The following is a 19,393-nucleotide window of genomic DNA, read 5'->3' as shown; positions in this document are numbered from 1 at the left end:
CAGCTGGAAGTTTACTGATCATGCAAAGTCTGCATGGGAATATCATCTCACTCACCCTCTTGGACAATTCACACCTGAAACTTCTGCCTACAGGTGAGGCAGCGGCAAGACAGAAGAAACCTTGCGATGGTATATAATCCATATAATCCAATCACTCTTCCTAGGCAGGAGTGATTATACATAAGTCTTTCCAAGCAGATGCCCATGAAATCAAGAATACTCAAGCCTGTCAGTCACTGGCACAATTTTAACTTTAATATCTGAAATACCAGCTATTATCTCAAGGACTGGAATCCCACTTCAGTTTGTTACAGTCTGGGGTACACAAAGCTAGGAGTACGCAGCACCAGGAAAGCCTGGGGCAGACCTGCTGGCCCCTTCCCCAGCTCCCAACCAGGAACTGCAGGAAGGCAGAGAGTTCTGCCAGAGGAAAACCATACCAACTTTCAGGAGTGGGTAAGATACAGAGAACTGTGGGCTATAGCTTATCTATCTTACAAGACTTCACCATGCACGTGTAGCATTGATAAAGCTATAAAGGATCCAGTGTACAGCACATCTACACAAGCTCTCAGGCTAGACTGGCCATAATACCCATAAAATAATTTGCGGAGTACACACTTCAGTGCAGGAAAACCCTTAGAGATTTAGCGTGCTCTTATGAGACTGACAAAACATTAATGACTCAGGTGTACTAATTAAAATGAAGGAGAGTTTGGGGAGTTTCCTGTGCATTATGTAACTTGACTCCCGTAATTCATGGGAACTACACATCTAGTAATTTTTGCATTAGAAAGTGCATTTCCATTTTCTATTTTCCTTCTGGAAAGCAGAATTTCCCAGGAGCTTAAAGACAGTGTTACTGCCCTATAAAAACTCTCCTATAGCGTTAAGGGTGAGAGCGAGCCTCACAGCACTAGGTATATGGCTGTTCCAAGCCGCCGAAACAACCCCCAGGAAAACTGGAAAAGTTGATTAGTTTATATTGATTTATTATTTTAAGAAATCAGTCTGGTTATTTAAAATTTAGAAGCATGCTAAAGAGATTTAAGAAACAGAGTAATGTGTTTTAATCCATTTGCAACCTAATAGCATCTTAAGTGTTTATGATAAAACACTGCTGTCATTTGCCAGATTAATTAAAGCAGTTTGCCTTTTTTTTTTTTTTGAAAAACATATAAAGCAACAACATCAAATATTTTCTGATTTTTCATAATGATGCTTTGGGTGCCAGTTACAGGTTTGCAAATCAAGTGCCTGCTCTGCCTATGCACAGATATGGCAGATGGTCTCGTGTTAATGAGTGGCAGAAAGCAGGAGGTGGAGTAACACCACTGTGGCTGTGATGAATTTTATGCAACAACTCTCTCTGGGTCTCCATGCAGGCTTCGCATCACCTTAGTGCATCGAAGCGCCCAGTAACTACTCCAGCGTGCTGCCTGTATCCCTGCTGTAGCCCCACGTGAAAGAGCATGATACAGACAGAAAGTCTCCCTTCACAAAGGCATTCTTGCACTGACATTTTTTGTGTGGGGAAAAACTTTATCCTAAGAAGATGTTGTGGTTTAACCCCAGCCGGCAACGAGGCCCCACACGGCCGCTCGCTCACTTCCCCCCAGTGGGATGGGGGAGAGAATTAGAAGAGTAAAAGTGAGAAAACTTGTGGGTTGAGATAAAGACAGTTTAATAGGGAAAGCAAAAGCCACCCACACAAGCAAAGCAAAACAAGGAATCCATTCACTGCTTCCCATGGGCAGGCAGGTGTTCAGCCATCTCCAGGAAAGCAGGGCTCCATCACGCGTAACGGTTACTTGGGAAGACAAACGTCATCACTCCCAGAGTCCCCCCCTTCCTTCTTCTTCCCCAGCTTTATATGCTGAGCATGACGCCATATGGTATGGAATAGCCCTTTGGGCAGTTGGGGTCAGCTGTCCCAGCCATGTCCCCTCCCAGCTTCTTGTGCCCCCCCAGCCTCCTCACTGGTGGGGTGGGGTGGGGTGAGGAGCAGAAAAGGCCTTGACTCTGTGTAAGCACTGCTCAGCAGTAACTAACACATCAGTGTGTTACCAATATTATTCTCATACTGAATCCAAAACACAGCACTATACCAGCTACTAGGAAGAAAATAAACTCTATCCCAGCCAAAGCGAGGACAGAAGAGAATTTGAGTAATTCAAAAGAATTACAGGCTCTTCATGGGGGTGACACTAATGTGGGCTGGAATTATGTATGCTCAAAACTACTTTATATGAATAATAATTTTACTGCCTGCAAAGCTTATGCTTCAATCCAAAACTTTATCTAACAAACACCAGGCATAATTTTTAAATTCGTTCAGTTTTGTCCCAGTTCTACTCTGATTTCAACCAAGGCGAGTTTTACTACTCTCCATTTATTTGGTGTCTTTGTCTAAATCTATCTCAGCATTCGCAGCACGGTTAAGCACCTCTCCCAGGTAGCTCTTCCCACTGAGGAACCAGCCCTCCGCAATGCAAACATCTTCTGCACACAGCTGTATCTGTAGTTTGGATCATCCCCCAGAAATTTCAGCAATTACTTTATTGAAAATCCTATCCATGTTTTCAGTGAGCACTTAACTTTATAGCATACGTTCTCAGCCTTTGGACTAGAAGGATATAAATAAGGAGAAAAGCAAGGCAATGAAAAGACTAAAGAAAACTGTCTTTGTCTATTAGTAAGAAAGTAAAGCAGGGGTACTATGTAATATCCTGGGTATAAAGACGAGAGTAAGTATGTATAGCTTTACTATGCCCTAAAAACCTAAAATCCCAGAAATTTCGTGTCTTTCAATGAGATAAATCAAGTTGGAAACCAGAAATAACAGAAGCTTGGCTTCCTGTGGTGGACAGATAGATAATCTTTATTGAAATGTTAGGAAGATATTCCTCTACCAATACTCTTAACTGTGATTCCTCCCCTGTCCCTTTCCCACACTTTACTAATATTATGTAAATTCATGAAAGATACTCTTTAAAAAATTCATCAAACTCTGGATGAAATATGTGCCATGAAATAAAGCTTTCACTGAAGTGCTGATGTGATTGGTGTACAACCAAGACATGAGGAGTTGCAGAAAGTTCTTCATAAATCCAAAGAAATGTTGCAACTAACAAGGATGTGATCAAAACAACAGAAAAATTAACAATTACTTTGTGATTGTGAGAGCTTACCAACGAAAATTTTTTTCACGCTTTAATTACTGAGTTGCTTTTAGAAAGTCAGTGATTAATGATTTTTAAAGTTTAAGTTTAAAAACCTCAAAACCACAACATAGAACCATTGGCCACTGCATTAAATCTCTTTGGCACAGGCAAAAGTGATTATAATTGTCATTGTTATTATCATTATTTCAATGAAATAAAATATTAAGCTAATGTGACATTGGTAAGTCAGCCATACTGTCCAAGCCAGACTCGGAGAGTATTGCACCGAAAGCACAGTTTTTCCTATTATACTGAGTTAATATGATCTGGGATCGCAAACTCCTGAAGTACTTGGGAAGCGATGGGCACATTGCTGAGAGCACCTGATGAACGAGAGCCCCTACACTGCATCCCCAGTGCCTAAGATACCACACATGCCAGCAACAAGTACTGCTTGGCCAAAAGTTGGAACTCAGAAATCTTACCAGTGAGCTTCCCGTAAATGACTCCCAATTCCGAAATGTGAAACCCCGTAGCTATGTTCAAATGCGAGTCCCTCAGATTACACAGCATAGCTTTTAACATATTTATATCCTAGCAGATGCATTTGATCTAACAAACAAATCACTCCTATTACCAAGTTACTTGATGTTTTTAACAATTTCACCAAATATTCTGTGTTAGCCCTTCCCATTAACACGGCTTCAAAATAAATGATATAACTCTGGATTGTGTTGTATGTTCTACTCAAAAAATGGTATAAAAGTGATATACCCAGTCCAGGGCTTTTCCACAATTCCCAGGAAACTGTAGTGCCACAAGAATCAGGAACGCTGACCCACAGAAACACGTACCCAACTCTAGCTGAAGATGTGATATGTTCTAACAGGTTAATTAAACAAATAGACGAAAATTCATGAGGAAAAAAGTATACTCGGAACTGCTAGCCATGCCAGCATGGAAGAATGCACGTGCTGCATCCATAGCAAGACAGCCATCCAGGTAATTTTGATTAGAGGTAAAACAAGACAGACACATACATAGCCAAGCTGCTTGTATTGGGTTTGTGTGGCAAGGTGTTGGTAGCAGGGGGGCTACAGGGCTGGCTTCTGTGAGAAGCTGCTAGAAGCTTCCCCTGTGTGCTGGTTTTAGCTGGAATAGAGTTAATTTTCTTCATAGTAGCTAGTATGGGGCTATGTTTTGGATTTGTACTGGAAACTGTTGATAACACAGGGATGTTTTCGTTATTGCTGAGCAGTGCTTACACAGAGTCAAGGCCTTTTCTGCTCCTCACCCCACCCCACCAGTGAGGAGGCTGGGGGGGCACAAGAAGCTGGGAGGGGACACGGCTGGGACAGCTGACCCCAGCTGACCAAAGGGCTGTTCCATACCATATGACATCATGCTCAGCATATAAAGCTGGAGGAAGAAGAAGGAAGGGGGGACGTTGAGAGTTATGGTGTTTGTCTTCCCAAGGAACTGTTAATGATGGAGCCCTGCTTTCCTGGAGATGGCTGAACACCTGCCTGCCCATGGGAAGGAGTGAATGGATTCCTTGTTTTGCTTTGCTTGCGTGCGCGGCTTTTGCTTTCCCTATTAAACTGTCTTTATCTCAACCCACGAGTTTTCTCACTTTTACTCTTCTAATTCTCTCCCCCATCCCACCATGGGGGAGTGAGCGAGCGGCTGGGTGGGGCTCAGCTGCCGGCTGGGGTTAAACCACAACACATATTTAAGAAGGGGGAAACACCTGCGCAACAGCAACTGCAGCCAGAGAGAGGAGTGAGAATATGTGAGAGGAACAGCCCTGCAGACACCAAGGGCAGTGGAGAAGGAGGGGCAGGAGGTGCTCCAGGCGCCGGAGCAGAGATTCCCCTGCAGCCCCTGGTGAAGGCCATGGTGAGGCAGGCTGTGCCCCTGCAGCCCATGGAGGCCCACGGTGGAGCAGATATCCACTGCAGCCCATGGAGGACCCCACACCGGAGCAGGTGGGTGCACCCGAAGGAGACTGTGACCCCGTGGGAAGCCCACGCTGGAGCAGGCTCCTGGCAGGACCTGTGGACCCGTGGAGAGAGGAGCCCATGCTGGGGCAGGTTTGCTGGCAGGACTTGTGACCCTGTGGGGGACCCACGCTGGAGCAGCCTGTTCCTGAAGGACTGCACCCCCTGGAAGGAACCCACGCTGGAGCAGTTCATGAAGAACTGCAGCCCGTGGGAAGGACTCACGCTGGAGAAGTTCGTGGAGGACTGTCTCCTGTGGGAGGGACCCCAGGCTGGAGCAGGGGAAGAGTGTGAGGAGTCCTCCCCTGAGGAGGAAGGAGCGGCAGAGACAACGTGTGATGAGCTGACCACAACCCCCATTCCCCGTCCCCTGCGCTGGTCAGGGGGAGGAGGCAGAGAATTCGGGAGTGAAGCTGAGCCCGGGAAGAAGGGAGAGGTGGGGGGAAGGTGTTTTTAAGATTTGATTTTATTTCTCATTACCCTACTCTCATTTGATTGGTAATAAATTAAACTAATTTCCCCAAGTCGAGTCTATTTTGCCCATGACGGTAATTGCTGAGTGATCTCCCCTGTCCTGATCTCGACCCAGGAGCCTCCCGTTGCATTTTCCCTCCCCTGTCCAGCTGAGGAGGGCAGTGACAGGCCGGCTTTGGTGGGCACCTGGCGTCCAGCCAGGGTCAACCCACCACACTGCTGTAGCACAATGGTCATGTTTTTACATCTGTGGTTCAGATTGCAAGCTTACATCAATTCATCAAGACCAAACTAGTGAAGGACAAAGATATGAACTATGGTTCTTCTCACATATGAGTAATCTTGTAGAAAGAACAGTTTTTTGCAGGATTGCATGGATTTTTCCCATTTAACTAGGGTGAAGGCTGCAGGATTTTTGCATGCAAATAGATTTGCAAACATACTATGGATTGTCCATTATTTGGTCTGCTAGAGTGACTATACAAAATACTGGAAAGTGTACTTTCTCATTTTATATAAAGCTATAGTAATCAAGTTATCCAGACCCCCTAGAAGCATTGGGCTTTGATTCACGCTTCCAATATTTCCTAACTACTGTATCTGACATAGGTTACTGCTACTTTGGAAATGCTGGGATGCAATCACATCACAGAAAAAGAAATACTTGCCAAACACTGCTAAAACAAGGTAATTTCTATCTTTATGAAAGATCAAAGAGGCTATCCAGGATAATATAATTGCAGCACCTACATCTCTCCCATCTACAATTCTACATTAGTCTGTGTCTCTACTGGCTCACTAAATTATGCTGTTGTAATCCAGCACCAAGTGAGTATTTGCCTAATACCATACCCCGTATGAGAAGCAGTCCTGACCTGACAGACACCCTCAGAATGAAATAGACAACACAATTCGTTTTAATTTGATAGTCTGAGTCATCAATATTTTATCACCTTTTGTCATTTTCCTTGGTGCTTTCATCACAGCGGTAAGAAATAATAAGAGAATCATTATTCTCTTTTTACAACCTCTCTTTTGGTTCCCATGCAAACGTGGGAACCAAAGCCCTTGAAGTTTAGTGAATAAAATGTTTGCCTTATATTTCAAAGACATCTACTTCTATTATAACTGCATTTTTATTAAACCCAATTAAAATGGGAGATATTTTAAAGTAAAGACTAAGTAAAAATTTGAAGGGAGACTAGATGGCGTGTTCCCTACAGCCTTTTACTAGCAGATTAGACGTGCACTTTAACAAGAAACAATATATACGAATAGATACAAGTATAAACCTTATTTATAATGCCTATGTACCTCCATAAATCCTATTAAACTTTGATACTGAGCAAAACTAGCAGATGTTCACAGTATTGCTATTAAAATTTTTAATCTGGATGTGTATCTCAATCTTGAATAATAAGAATTATTTGATTTTCAAAACTTTTCTTAGAATTCTTCAGAATCTTTATCTGGGGAGCGTAAGAAGAACTGGATGGGAATGAGTGACTTTATACTAACCTTCCTTGGTTGTATAATTTAATTTGAATACAAAAGGCACCTACATGCTTTGTGTTACCGTTCTGAAACTCACAGTCCCCACAGAAATAATTAGGCAGCAGTATGGCAATATACAAAACTACCTTTCTACCCTAAAAAAAAAGGAAACAATTAAATGTCTCTACCCCCTGAAACCTCATAATTTATCCAACACTATCAAAGAAATGGTTTCACATTTCACACATATTCAAAAGGTAAGTGGGACTTCTTCCAGTGTAATATCATCTGCCACTGATCAAGTCATTCAAACAGACCTCAAATACCTCTAGACACCCTCTCAAGGCATGGTCATTTGTCATTCTTCTTCATGGGCTCTTTGCCAGCTTGTGGCCTCCACCATCATACATCTGTAAATACTGTGAGAAGGAACGTAATTTTCTGCAGTGGGAGAAATATCTAAGGTTTTCTAATGAAGGCTATGAGCTAGTTTAATACAGAGGCAGTCAACCTAAGCAGGCAGGCAGCTTAGCAGGGCAATGCAGCCAGCCCACACATGGGATTATCTGTCCTGGGACTGTGCTGCGGCTCTGCTGGCCGCTGGACACGCTGCCTCTGTCAAGGTGCTATCTTTGGCAGATGAGGTGAGAGGGGGCAAACTGCATCGCTGAGTACCATCAAAATAAATGCACCGCAGGGAGGAGTCAGCTGTAAGGTAAATATATTCCCAGGATCGTCGCCCTGCCCATGCACAACAGTCCAGCAGCATGACAGAAAAGGGCTTGAGAAAAGGGGTCGAGAAAAGGGGTCGTGGTATGAACCTCTCCTCCAAGGCTGAAAGGAGGTAAGTGGTCAATGGACCAGGAGAACTGAGTACCATTTTTTTGCTAAATCCTAACACATTAACTATATTTTTTCATCCATTGATTTGAGCACATGATTAAAACCCCAAATCACATTCGCCTAACCTGATTTTTTCCCCTTTATGTTAGCTAGTGAAATGTATGTTCAGTGCTCTGTTCTGTTCCTAAGCTCTTCTCATGTAACAATGTGGTAAATCCACACTAGAAAGCAACTTATGCTTCTTAAGTAACAAATAAAACCCAGAAACAAAACAAAAACAGATACCAGAAGGATACCAGTAAATTGATGGAAACCCTTGAAAAGTGATAAAAGGAATTACGGCATTTAAATAATGAGGGGGAAAAAAAACCCCAACCATGGGTGCAAACTTAGCACTTAGCAAAGTGATTATTAAGGAGGAATAGAAGTACTCCAAGAGCCCTGACACCAAGAAGCAGTTTAACCACGCATCTCTGACACTACCTCCTGTGCCAGCTGAGGCGGATGGGTGGCTGGCAGACGCTACCCTGCTTCTTCCTTGTTAACATAGTGATTTTTTTTTCTCATTTTAGCCAAGATTTGCCTGAAGCGAACAAACTCCTTCTTATCTTTTACAGACAGGTAGGGGTAATATAGCTTCTACAGTACATTCATCATCTTCTTCTGCGTGTGGGTGGGAAAAAAAGCCTCCGCACTGCCTAAATTTGGGATCAGTGAATAGTTTCAGAATCCGCTTGCTGCATTTGCGGGTGACCTGGCAACCTCTGAAAGGAGATGTCCTATAAAATGAAAACGTGGATGTATAGTTGTGTCTCGTTCCTTCCATAGGACTTGTCAATGTTTTCTCATAGCAGATCTGTATAAAAGGGGGCTTGGATTTCATCAAGATAATTATATGGAGCACATACCAGTATGTTACTGAGACTTCATGCAGGAGACAAGACTCCTGAATAACAAATTAGCTGCTCTCTTCCTGAGTTAGGTGCGAAAAACTAATTTGATAATAAAATTTGCCATAAGAGTGGCTTTAAAAGAGTTTGAAAGATGTATGTAGGGCCTGTGTTCTGTTTTAAATACCATTCTGGTTCTGAATAGGCGACCAAAATATTTTGCTATTTACGATAGTGCACTGTGCTTATTTTTCTTGCTGTGTAATTATGCAAAGAACACAATTATTGAGCTGAACATTTAATCCTGTCTATCTAACTCATTAAAGATTGACTCAGGTATTGAATACTATATACTTAATCCCATGGCATTTATAAAAATATCAGTGTAGCTGACAGATAATGACAGTTCTCTTTCTGATAGTTTCCTCTAAATAGAAGTGGAAATAGTCACATTAACACAGCTGGGACCAGAGCCATGCTCATGTTTCTAGGCTGTGCTACAAGGATTAATAAATGTCATTTGAAATAGTGCTTAATAACGAAGTAAGCAGGTTGCCCAGTGAACATCAGTTAACATTTACTCGTCTGTACATTCAAAACAAATTGGATCTTTGCAACTTCCAGATAATCTTTCAAACAACCAAGTATCTACAGAAGGGGTGTTGCACCAGTTAATTCCCTGTTTCCTTGACCATCCTTCTGCCATTCACAATGTGTCAATATTAGGTCACAGCCAGGCACCAACCTGGAGCAAACCAAGTAGTTCCCCGAAAAAATGGAAAAGCACAGAGGGTCACACTGGGATTCAAATATCACAGTCCAACACAAGAGGGTCTGAACAGACGTGGCCATGGCCCACCCCATGGGAGAGGGATACCCTCCAAATTTCTTTGTAAATGCTAATTCTCTCCTAACCCCGCACCGTGTTTCACTACCAGTTCTCCCAACCTGTTCTTCTTCAGGTCCCAACTCCATGGTAAACTCCATGGGTTTATATCCATTCAAAACATACTCCACTTTTAGGATTTAGGATGTTTATAATCTTACAGTAAGCAATCATAGAGTTTACAGTAAATCCTTTCACGCATGGATTGGATTGTAAAATATGTTTGTGAAGTTTCCAGGACTATGAAGTCACACGCTCAGTGCTAATGCCTCACTCATAGGAAGAGCTGTGACAAACACTTACCTTTGCAAACAAAGCACTTAATATGGAAATATTTGTTCTGAACTCTCAAAACTTCTCCTTTGCATGGGTTTCCACAGTTATTGCAGAGAATTGCAGTACTTGATGGCTTCTCCAGTTGGCTATGTACAGCCTGTGGTTGTGAAACTGCAAGGGAAAACAAAAGGTAGAGCATGTTAAAGGCTGTCAGATGCATCTTCTGTAAGACCTACAAATAATGACAACATCTGGGACAAAACAGGTCAAGCACATAAAACAGTTTTAACTTCTAGTATTGGCCAGCACAGGAGAAAAGATCTGCTAAAGGAGCTGAGCCAAGCTTCTCATTTCATAACTTTCAAAGCTCATGCCAGCAAACATTTCAAACATAAATCAGAACTCCTTATAGAGGAAAGAATCCACATGAACAAGTCTTGAGAGCCTCCACCTGAATTTCAAAAAAATGCTTTGTTACATTTTCTCTTCGAGAAATCAAAGACTATAGAAAAAAGCTATTGTTTTTCTCCAAAAATACCTTTAATAGGTTTTAGTAACTATTACACTGTGAGCTACTGATCCTTAAAGTTCAAAGTAATTGCCTTTTTAATTGATTTTAAGACAGAAATACACTTCTGTAGATGTTTTGACTTCATACTTCTGAAACATTGACATCTCTGTAAATATCACATGCATCTGATCATTAAACAAAGATTTCTGTCATTTTGTAAGAAAACCATGATTTCAGGATACTAGGTTTATCTAGGTTAGTAAAATATTAAGTGAATTAAAAATTTGCTGCCATCTTGTGATGTAAATTAGAAATTGCATTTATTGGGCTGTCGATAACAACAATATAAATTGGCATCCCAAAGTACTATTTGGAACAGGTGAGATATGACTTCATTCTTGCAATTCTGCTGTAGTACTTGCATCAATTTTTTATCGCAGTGTACTTAGGAGTCTAGAGAGCAAACGTCAAGGCAGTTAATTATAAAGGGGCTGTGCTATAACTCAATAGACTTGGCTTTTTTCCTATGTGAAGAAGAACTAATAAAAAGAAAATATATAAAGCATTTTAAGTAAATTACAAACTTAATGACATTCTTCTTCTTTAATGTGGCATGCTTATTCTAAGGTTGGATTGCTTATTTCAAAGTGATTGAATTTTTTAAAATTTTAGCTTCAAAATAAACTTACCAACCGACCAGTCAAGATGGAGCAACCTCTCATAGGTCAATACACTAAATATAAATGGGAATCAGATGTGTTTCCCTTCAGGGTTTAGTCAAGGGATAACACCACTGCTGTGTAACCCTTTTCTTTCATCAGCATTCAAAAACAAATTGGGAAGTAATTTTTTGTATGAGACTGCTGCAACATGATTAATCAATTTATAAGAGGCTGGATTAAACTCAGATTGGCCGAGACCTCTAGTTTCTATTCCTACTGTAATATCAGAGTTGCTGTTTCAGAAAAAAGGCTTCTGAAAGAAAAAAAGATGGGGAAAAACCCCACAAAATTGATTTTAATTAAAAAAAAAAAGAAAAACAGTAATGTCTATACCTTCACCATAGGTAGGGATGATATAGAGAGGCAGTGATGGTACTGTCACTATGAACACATATGATAACAAATGATACCAAAATCAGTAAGTGAGCATTGTCCAGCTTTTATGCTCTAATATCCGACCTTACTGCTCTTCCTGCTCTATTCTCACCTCCTCCCCACCGCCAGCACCTTGCGGTGATACCTAAAAGGCCTTCCCACATCCACCCACTTTAAGGAGCCAGTATTTCAATGAGGTGCTGAGCCTCCCACCCAGGCTTCCAGGGGAGTTTCTGCAAGTTTTGCCCAAACCGGCACTTTCTACTCCTGTAAGTAAAGCAGTTCGGTTTTTTTTCCCCCCAAGGCAATACATGGGATTGAGCTGTCCATAGTGTTATTCACCACCCATTAGCATTCTGCCTTGTCTGCTGAAATTACACATTCTGGGATTGTCAAAAGTCCTGCTCAAGGCAATGTGAACTCTGGAGCTATTACTGAAGCCCTGGCTATAATTAAGTACATCTCCAATAAAAACAACACAGCATGACAGGCAATTAGAAGTTTATGGAAAGGCAGATGCTCAAATTTACACAGGGCAAACGGCACACACAGTTCAAGCTAATATGAACGTCTGCCTTATTCCTCAAAAGAAAGTGGAGAAAACTCTGCACTTTGCAAATACTTAACTTTTGACACGACAACTTCTCTTTATTGTAACCTGCCCAAAACAAACTCCCCACCCTGAAAAAGAATCAACCCTGTAAGAAACCAAAACAGAGTATTTTCCTGAGTTACTTAGTAAAGTAGGTGCTAAAAGTTTATAACTATAGATAAAAAAGGTTTGCTCCCTCCAGGAATACTAACAAACATCAAATCTGTAGCATTTAATTCATGGAAGACTTGACTTAAAAACAGCTGACCACACCCAGAATGTTTTGGCCTAAAAAGTTACATTTGAAATACAAAATTCTGATTGGAATGATTAAACATTTGACTTTTTTTCATGTTTGACTCTTCCCATGGCTAAGACTTTCTGAGCATCTCTCCAGAGGCATCAGCGCCTGGCCGGTGCGGAGGCACGCACAGGGCTGTGATCTCGTGCCGTGCTGTGTCCCATGGGCAGGCAGTAACCTGGCCAAGGAGTCCCAGCCGCAGCGCAGAGCATGTGCTGGAGGGACCCAGGTGCACCGCCGGAGAAGTCTCGAGGGCAGCCCTCCAAGCCAAACATACCCCCTTTCACTAAAATGAAAATATTGTCACATTTCCAGAGAAAACTTCATTTTTCTGTTTGTTTTCTTGCACCTGGGAGTTCAATGCCGCACTTGTTGCAAAGCAGCAGAAAATTGAAAGTTGTTGCAAATTTGTTTTGTGAATTGTGAAACAATTGCAAAAATTGTTGCAAACTGAAAACTGTTGCAAAGTGACAGCAAACAAAGTTTTGCTTCCCACATTGTATGTGGTGCTCAGTGTCCAGAGCTACAGGGCAGGACTATTTAGCGCATTTGCTTCTCTTCAGGGCTCTGGATCAAGATTTAGAATTTAAAAAAACCTAACAACTCAGCTATAAAATAAATTAAAAAGGAAAAGATGTAGTATTTCTGTTGGAATTCTTCCATTAATCTTGAAGTCACGCAAATCATATTTAAAATATGCATGGTAGACAGATGAATAATTATTATGCTTTCCTCTCAGTTCAGAACTAAGCTAATCAATATTTCACACAAAACCCCAGTGGGAATGCAGTGCCTTTGGGCTCATTATAAAACTGTGTTTCTGAAGACAGTTTTAAGTACTTATTCATTCATCTAGCACAACAAAATGATGTAATTAATGATATATTAGTTCAAGTTTGAATATTTTAAAATATATTGTGCTTTATATTGAAATTGCAACTACTGACACAATTTTGGCAAGCTAACTCTATTAGTCCATTTAAAATTTTAACTTATGTTTCAAGCCATTTTTAAGGAAATACGTTTACATGGCAATTTTCAGCATTCTACTTTTATGCCTTTATGTATCCAAATCAGTCTTTGAAGCAGCAGAAGATACAATCAACATATTTAACGAGTGAAACAGCAAATTACTGATAGAATGTAATGATCTGAGACTACTCACAGGATCATAAATGACTAAAGAGCTCATTAAAAATTAAATACTTACATTATACCCTGATCTGCAGAATTTAACGAAACGAGAAATTTCCTTAACTTTAAATGACTTTTTCTGAACAGAAATACAAATGAATGCCTGATTCTCCAAACTTCCCTTTCTCCCAGACTGCATTTTGCTCTACCAGAGGTATCTCCACCAATCCTTACAAGCTAAAAAGGTCTGACTGCACATACTTTTTGACAAGGACAAAAACTGGCAAGAAAGGAACTAGCAAACACTCTCCCCAGCGCTTCATCAGCGTACAAGACCTGTCTGCTGGGGACATCACTGCCGATAATCTTGCCGAATGTCCACTGCTCACATATTTCCGATGTCAAGACTCAACCTCTCTCCAACAGGCTATGCAGTACATAATTCTGTAGTTCTGGATAAAGTAGGTTTTATTGAATTAGCAATGGTTTGCTAAACAAATTGTCAAATGTGATACATTCCTCAGATTTACTTCTACACTGCTTGCTTGAGACATATGCACTTGCTATAAGTATCATGGGGAAGAGTGGTGTCACTCGTTATCAACCTTATGGCAACTGTAAAAGGATGTTTTCAGTGTGCTTATAACTTTGCCAAACTTCAACCGTTTATATTGACATTCTTCATGTTTGGTGTTCTTGAGCTCACTTCTTTAGGGAAAATCTCAGACAAACTGTTTAAGCCTTTTATAAAGGTGGAAAAAAGGATAGGATAAAATATCTTGGTTTTCAACATTAAAAAGAAAGCACAGCACCTTGTTTTTGGAAGTACTTTGGAGTAAAGGCTGAAGCCTGACAGAGATGGACTTTGTGAAAGGCACACTGGACCCATGAAAATCCACAATATGTGGTCAAAAAAATCCCCCTTTGAATAAACACAGCTCCTTCGGCATTGCTAGAGGAAGTAGGATTTAAGAGTAGTGGGCACCAGGATGAGGTGTTAAGGATGTGTTAAGGATGAGACTTGGCCGAGACAAGAGTGTTTTGGAAACAGCACAAGACCAGCTGATGGCAGTGGCAGAAGGGAGAAGATTCACAAGTCCCTGGTCATGCTCCACTCCGGAGCTTGGGACGGAAAATGTCACCGCGCTCTCATCATCTTCTCTCTGCTGTGAGCAAACTGCTAAGGGAAATCAAACCCTTGGCAAAAGATCCTGTCTAGGACTAGTCCACGCAGAGGATGACAAACCCCTTTGCTATCAGGCTTCGGGTAGCCAAATGAGAAAAATCTTCACAGTAGATTACAGACCTGATGAAGAAACATATGGCCAGAAACTGCAGAATTCGACACAGTCCTAATGCTTTTTCCAGTTTGGTGCCTTTTGGTTTAACTTAGCATAAAGACCCACAGAAGCTGTTACTGAGCTTAGAAATCAAGTACTGAAAAGTTAAGAAGTCTCATGCTTAAGAATAAACATTCAGTCTTGGATCAAACCTCAAATATGAAGCTTAAAGACTTTCACCTGCTGTGTTCAATAGATGGACACAAAAAAGGCCACATATCCCATTTGCTCCACATTGTTTAACCCCGTTCTGAAAAAACAGTTTATTAGATTTACTGCTCTTGGTGATTACAGAAGCCTGAAATGACAAAGGGCCAAACGACACAATTTAATATTAGAATCATAGAATCCTAGAATGGTTTGGGTAGGAAGGGACCTTAAAGATCATCTAGTTCCAGCCCCCCTGCCATGGGCAGGGACACCTGCCACTAGACCAGGTTGCTCAAAGCCTCATCCAACCTGGCCTTGGACACTTCCAGGGAGGGAGCATCCACAGCTTCTCTGGGCAACCTGTTCCAGTGCCTCACCACCCTCATAGGGAAGAATTTCTTCCTAATATCTACTCTAAATCTACCCTCTTTCAGTTTAAAACTGTTAGCCCTAGTCCTATCACTACAGTCCCTGATCGAGAGTCCCTCCCCATCTTTCCTGTAGGCCCCCTTTAAGTACTGGAAGGCTGCTATATGGTCTTCCCAGAGCCTTCTCTTCTCTAGGCTAAACATCCCCAACTCTCTCAGCCTGTCCTCGTACAGGAGGTGCTCCAGCCCCCCATCATCTTCGTGGCCCTCCTCTGGACCTGCTCGAGCAGGTCCATGTCTGTCTTATGCTGGGGGCCCCAGAGCTGAACACCAGGTCTGACAGGTGCCTTCTGTTCTGTGATATTTCATATGGACATTTTAAAGAGTACAGTGAACTAAACTAAGGTGTAATTTGAATGGATAGACAACATTTATGTGAATAAATATTTTATTCCTAAATAACAAGTTTTTGTAATCCCCAACATTACCTCTCAATCCAGGGAAAGTGCTAATTCCTCACCAAGGCTCCTGGATGGATAGTGCAGAACCAGAGCCTAAAGACAACGGTAAAAGGAAAACCAAAGGGGTTGGGGGGTGGGGTGGCTCCCCTCCCCGTTCTTTTTGTGTTTTGTTTTAGCTTTTTTTATCCTGTTCTTGAGGTTGGGCTAAAAAAGTGCAAGCCTTTCATTTCAGGCTCGTACAAATATAATATCATTTGCCTTCAACAGCCATCAGCAGAAAAGCATCAGCATCTACATCAATTTTCTTTAGCAACTATCAGCACTACTGGCTCCTCTATAAATTCACCAGGAACAGCTCTCTTCACAACCCATTACATTCACTTTATAAGATGGAAACATTTTGTTTGAGCAAAAAGACATTAATATCTAAAATTACCAATATCAGCTGTTTAGCTCATAAAAATGTTCCATTTTTTCAACAAAGACACAGGCCCCATTCCAACTCCGAACCAAAAATGCACAGCTCTGATAACGGGTATTATTCTGCATGAAGGAATTAGCAGAAAATTATCTCTGTGTTGACACTGAAACCTTTCATCTCTATAGCTAAGGGTGGTGACTGAAAATCAAAGTAAACAAATATGCGACCCAAATGCCATTTACTCACTAAGGATTTGAGAAAGAGGACAAAGTATTGATTGCTGAAATGCTGTACCGAGCGATTTGGGGAGGGTGTGGTTCACAGCAGCCCAGAGGGGAATTAAATTTGCAATCTTCTCTGAGCAGGATTAAAGGAGAAGCAGATGAGCGCAGCAGCACCCGACCGGAATTAGAGATTGGAGTTCAAGTTGTTTTTTTGCCAAACCCTTCTTGTGTTGCCTCAGTCAAAACACTAAGGGTTGCATTTAAAAACACCCAGATGAAAGCAAAGGAAACAAGAATTTAAGTGCCTCTAAATATCCCGTGAAGCATTATTTCTGCTTTTAAGGGCCTATAGCTGGCCCCTGCTCCCTCCCTGCCTTGTGTCTTTGTGTAAAATACAGTGACTAGGAGTTCTTCCAGTGCTGGCGTGGGGGTAAGGATAACATAACACAGTAATAAGTAATACGGTAATACATATGGTGTTCAGAGAACTACATGGGTGTGAGCTATAAATTTACTTTAGATAAGGGGCTTTGGTTTCTTTTCTTTTCCCTAAGAACTGGTGATTCATTATGGAGCCTTGCGGGGGCCTGAGACCTCAAAGGTCCTTTCCACTGAACGGATGAGACAAAGAGCGACTGTGAAACAGGGACTCCACAAGCCTTTCCCATCCATCCTTCCGACCATGCTCAGCAGCAGGCAAGAGCAATTACCCAGCCGTGCACCCCGGCGGTCCAGGCGCCGGGCAGGAGGGAGCACATGTGCCCAAATGGACGGGCACCAAACCTGCCCGGGCAGCCGCCGTGTTAGAAGCAGATGTTCTGCAACAGCATGTTAAGTATCTAGTGGTAACCTGTTTTACGTATTTCTCAATTAGCAGCTTGTGTTAAAAGCCGTTTCAAACATGTCTGCATGCTTTACGCTGCCTGTCATTATAACGCAATACCTTTTTCTTCCATACATCTCACGACAAAGCAGAAGATCACAAGGATAAAGGGAAAGCTAAAGAAGTTTTGCCTTGAATGTCCCCGTTACGTAGTCCCTCGAGCTCTCCAGCTGGCCATACAGAGGGCTGAGCTGTCCCCACGCCAGCGCACACGAGCTCGCTCGCTCGCCCAACGGGGCTTTTCTGCACCGAGCGGGTCCAGCCGCTCCCCCAGAAATGCTCGCTGCTCTTTCCAGACCTCTGCTGTAGCTCCTGCTGCAAAGCACTATTACTGCTTCTCTCTTTAGTTCCTATACCATAAGACAGGCAACTCAGCAAATTCAATAGATCTTTATGTCAATAGGTCTCTATTTAATTCAATTCATTCATGTAGTCCAGAAATACAAAATAACACGCTTCAAGAATCACGTTCCTTTTTGAAATGTATACGTGCTTCTACTACTTACAAACAACAGCTTTTACAGCGCCTTTCCATTGGCACTGAGGAAAGGATTGCATGCCTTTTCCAGCACTTCCTACAGATAATAATCAAACCAGAAACCTATAGCTGATACAGGACAGCAGGCAGGCAGCACAACTGAAGCAACCTGTGCTTTTACTGCTAATTACAGAGTTTATGGGATCAGAGACGAAGGAAAGGTGTTATCCAGCAGAATGTGAATACAACCATGCATAAGAGATGCAACACGGTACAAGTACCCAGCAGACGAGAGCTCCAAACCTCAGCATATGCTCAGTGCAAAATTCACATCACATAAACAAGCCTAGCATGAGCTAACCTCCTGCCCTCGTTATTATAATAAAATATTTACCAAATCCAAAGGCAGTTAGTAAAAATCTCTGCTGAATTTTAGGAACCTTTACTGCAGCAATGTAAAGGCTCTTTTTGTATGGGTTTAGCAAGATTACCATGAGAAAGGGTACAGGAACAGCACTCCAATATATCTGCATAAAGCAATAGGTATTTTTTTTCATTACAAGCTAATATAAACTCTAAAGCCAATTTAAATTAAATAAAATGAGGAAAGTTTTCAAATTGAGCTGTCAGCTAAGTGTCAGTATCATTGTAATTTCCAAATCATTATTCATATAATTAAAAGAATATGAAGCATAATTTAAAATCAATGTTTAACCATCTTCCTCCACCCTGCTGCGTTTCCACATAAACACAGAATAATCATTCTCATGACAGTATCAGTGATTTTGTTACCGCAGCTCTGGATGAAAACCAAGTCATTTCAGGTCTAGGCTCTCCAAAATGTGGAGTCATCACACCGTACCTGTATCTTCTGGCATTCCCGCATTAATTCCCTTCGAGAGGGGAAATGCCACCAGAAGCACCGCTGCTGCGTGGCTGGCCGCTGCGTGGCTGGCCGGCGGCGAGGAGCTCAGCCGGAGCGGTGGGGGAGCGGGAGCTGCGGCAGCGTGCCGTCACGGAGCCGCTCCGACACCAACGCGCCCAAGGGGTCAGATGACTCCTGCAGCACCCACACAGGGGCGGGAGGCAAGCCAACACCTCGCCGCCACGTAAAAATAGCGTCCTGCAGAAGCCTAAATATTGTCACGTCCCCGGGGTGGGCCACCGCTGGCAGGGTCCCGGAGGGACCGGACGCAGGACGTGCCAGCGACAGCTGTCCTTGCATTGAGTGATGCCACCTTCCGTAGCCACTGCAGGGTGGTGCCGGGCACCTGGGGAAAAAGGCTTAAAGAAGGAAAGCCTGCAGACTGCCTGGCCACAAATTAAAAATACAGGCTGGGGTAGCTGGGAAACCCCTCTAGCCATCCCCAGATCCAGGCGGTCCCTTCCCCCTGGTGCAAGAGGGC

The 19,393-nt window shown here is 42.3% G+C and overlaps 1 protein-coding gene and 1 long non-coding RNA gene across 7 annotated transcripts in view; one reads left to right on the top strand and one right to left on the bottom strand.

Moving 5' to 3' along the window:
* The window catches only part of ABLIM2 (actin binding LIM protein family member 2), a 185,357-nt gene that overhangs the window by 134,380 nt on the left and 31,584 nt on the right, over window positions 1-19,393 (bottom strand). For all 5 annotated transcript variants that reach the window (XM_075499695.1, XM_075499693.1, XM_075499694.1 and 2 more), the window contains exon 2: window positions 10,055-10,198. In XM_075499695.1, the coding sequence (XP_075355810.1) occupies window positions 10,055-10,198 (144 nt within the window). The remainder of the gene's footprint in view (window positions 1-10,054; window positions 10,199-19,393) is intronic.
* On the top strand, window positions 7,924-17,581 carry LOC142408925 (uncharacterized). Of its 2 annotated transcripts, XR_012775466.1 has the most exons (5): window positions 7,924-7,976; window positions 8,548-8,596; window positions 11,765-11,904; window positions 16,768-17,056; window positions 17,181-17,581. It is a non-coding gene; the product is annotated as an uncharacterized LOC142408925 (long non-coding RNA). The 2 variants fall into 2 exon arrangements; XR_012775465.1 differs by having other exon boundaries at window positions 16,768-17,581.

The sequence above is a fragment of the Mycteria americana genome, chromosome 4 (assembly GCF_035582795.1).
Source record: "Mycteria americana isolate JAX WOST 10 ecotype Jacksonville Zoo and Gardens chromosome 4, USCA_MyAme_1.0, whole genome shotgun sequence".
NCBI classification, from domain to species: Eukaryota; Metazoa; Chordata; class Aves; order Ciconiiformes; family Ciconiidae; genus Mycteria; species Mycteria americana.
The sequence above is the reverse complement of the archived record's forward strand: the minus strand, read 5'-3'. Positions and strand labels throughout refer to the sequence as shown.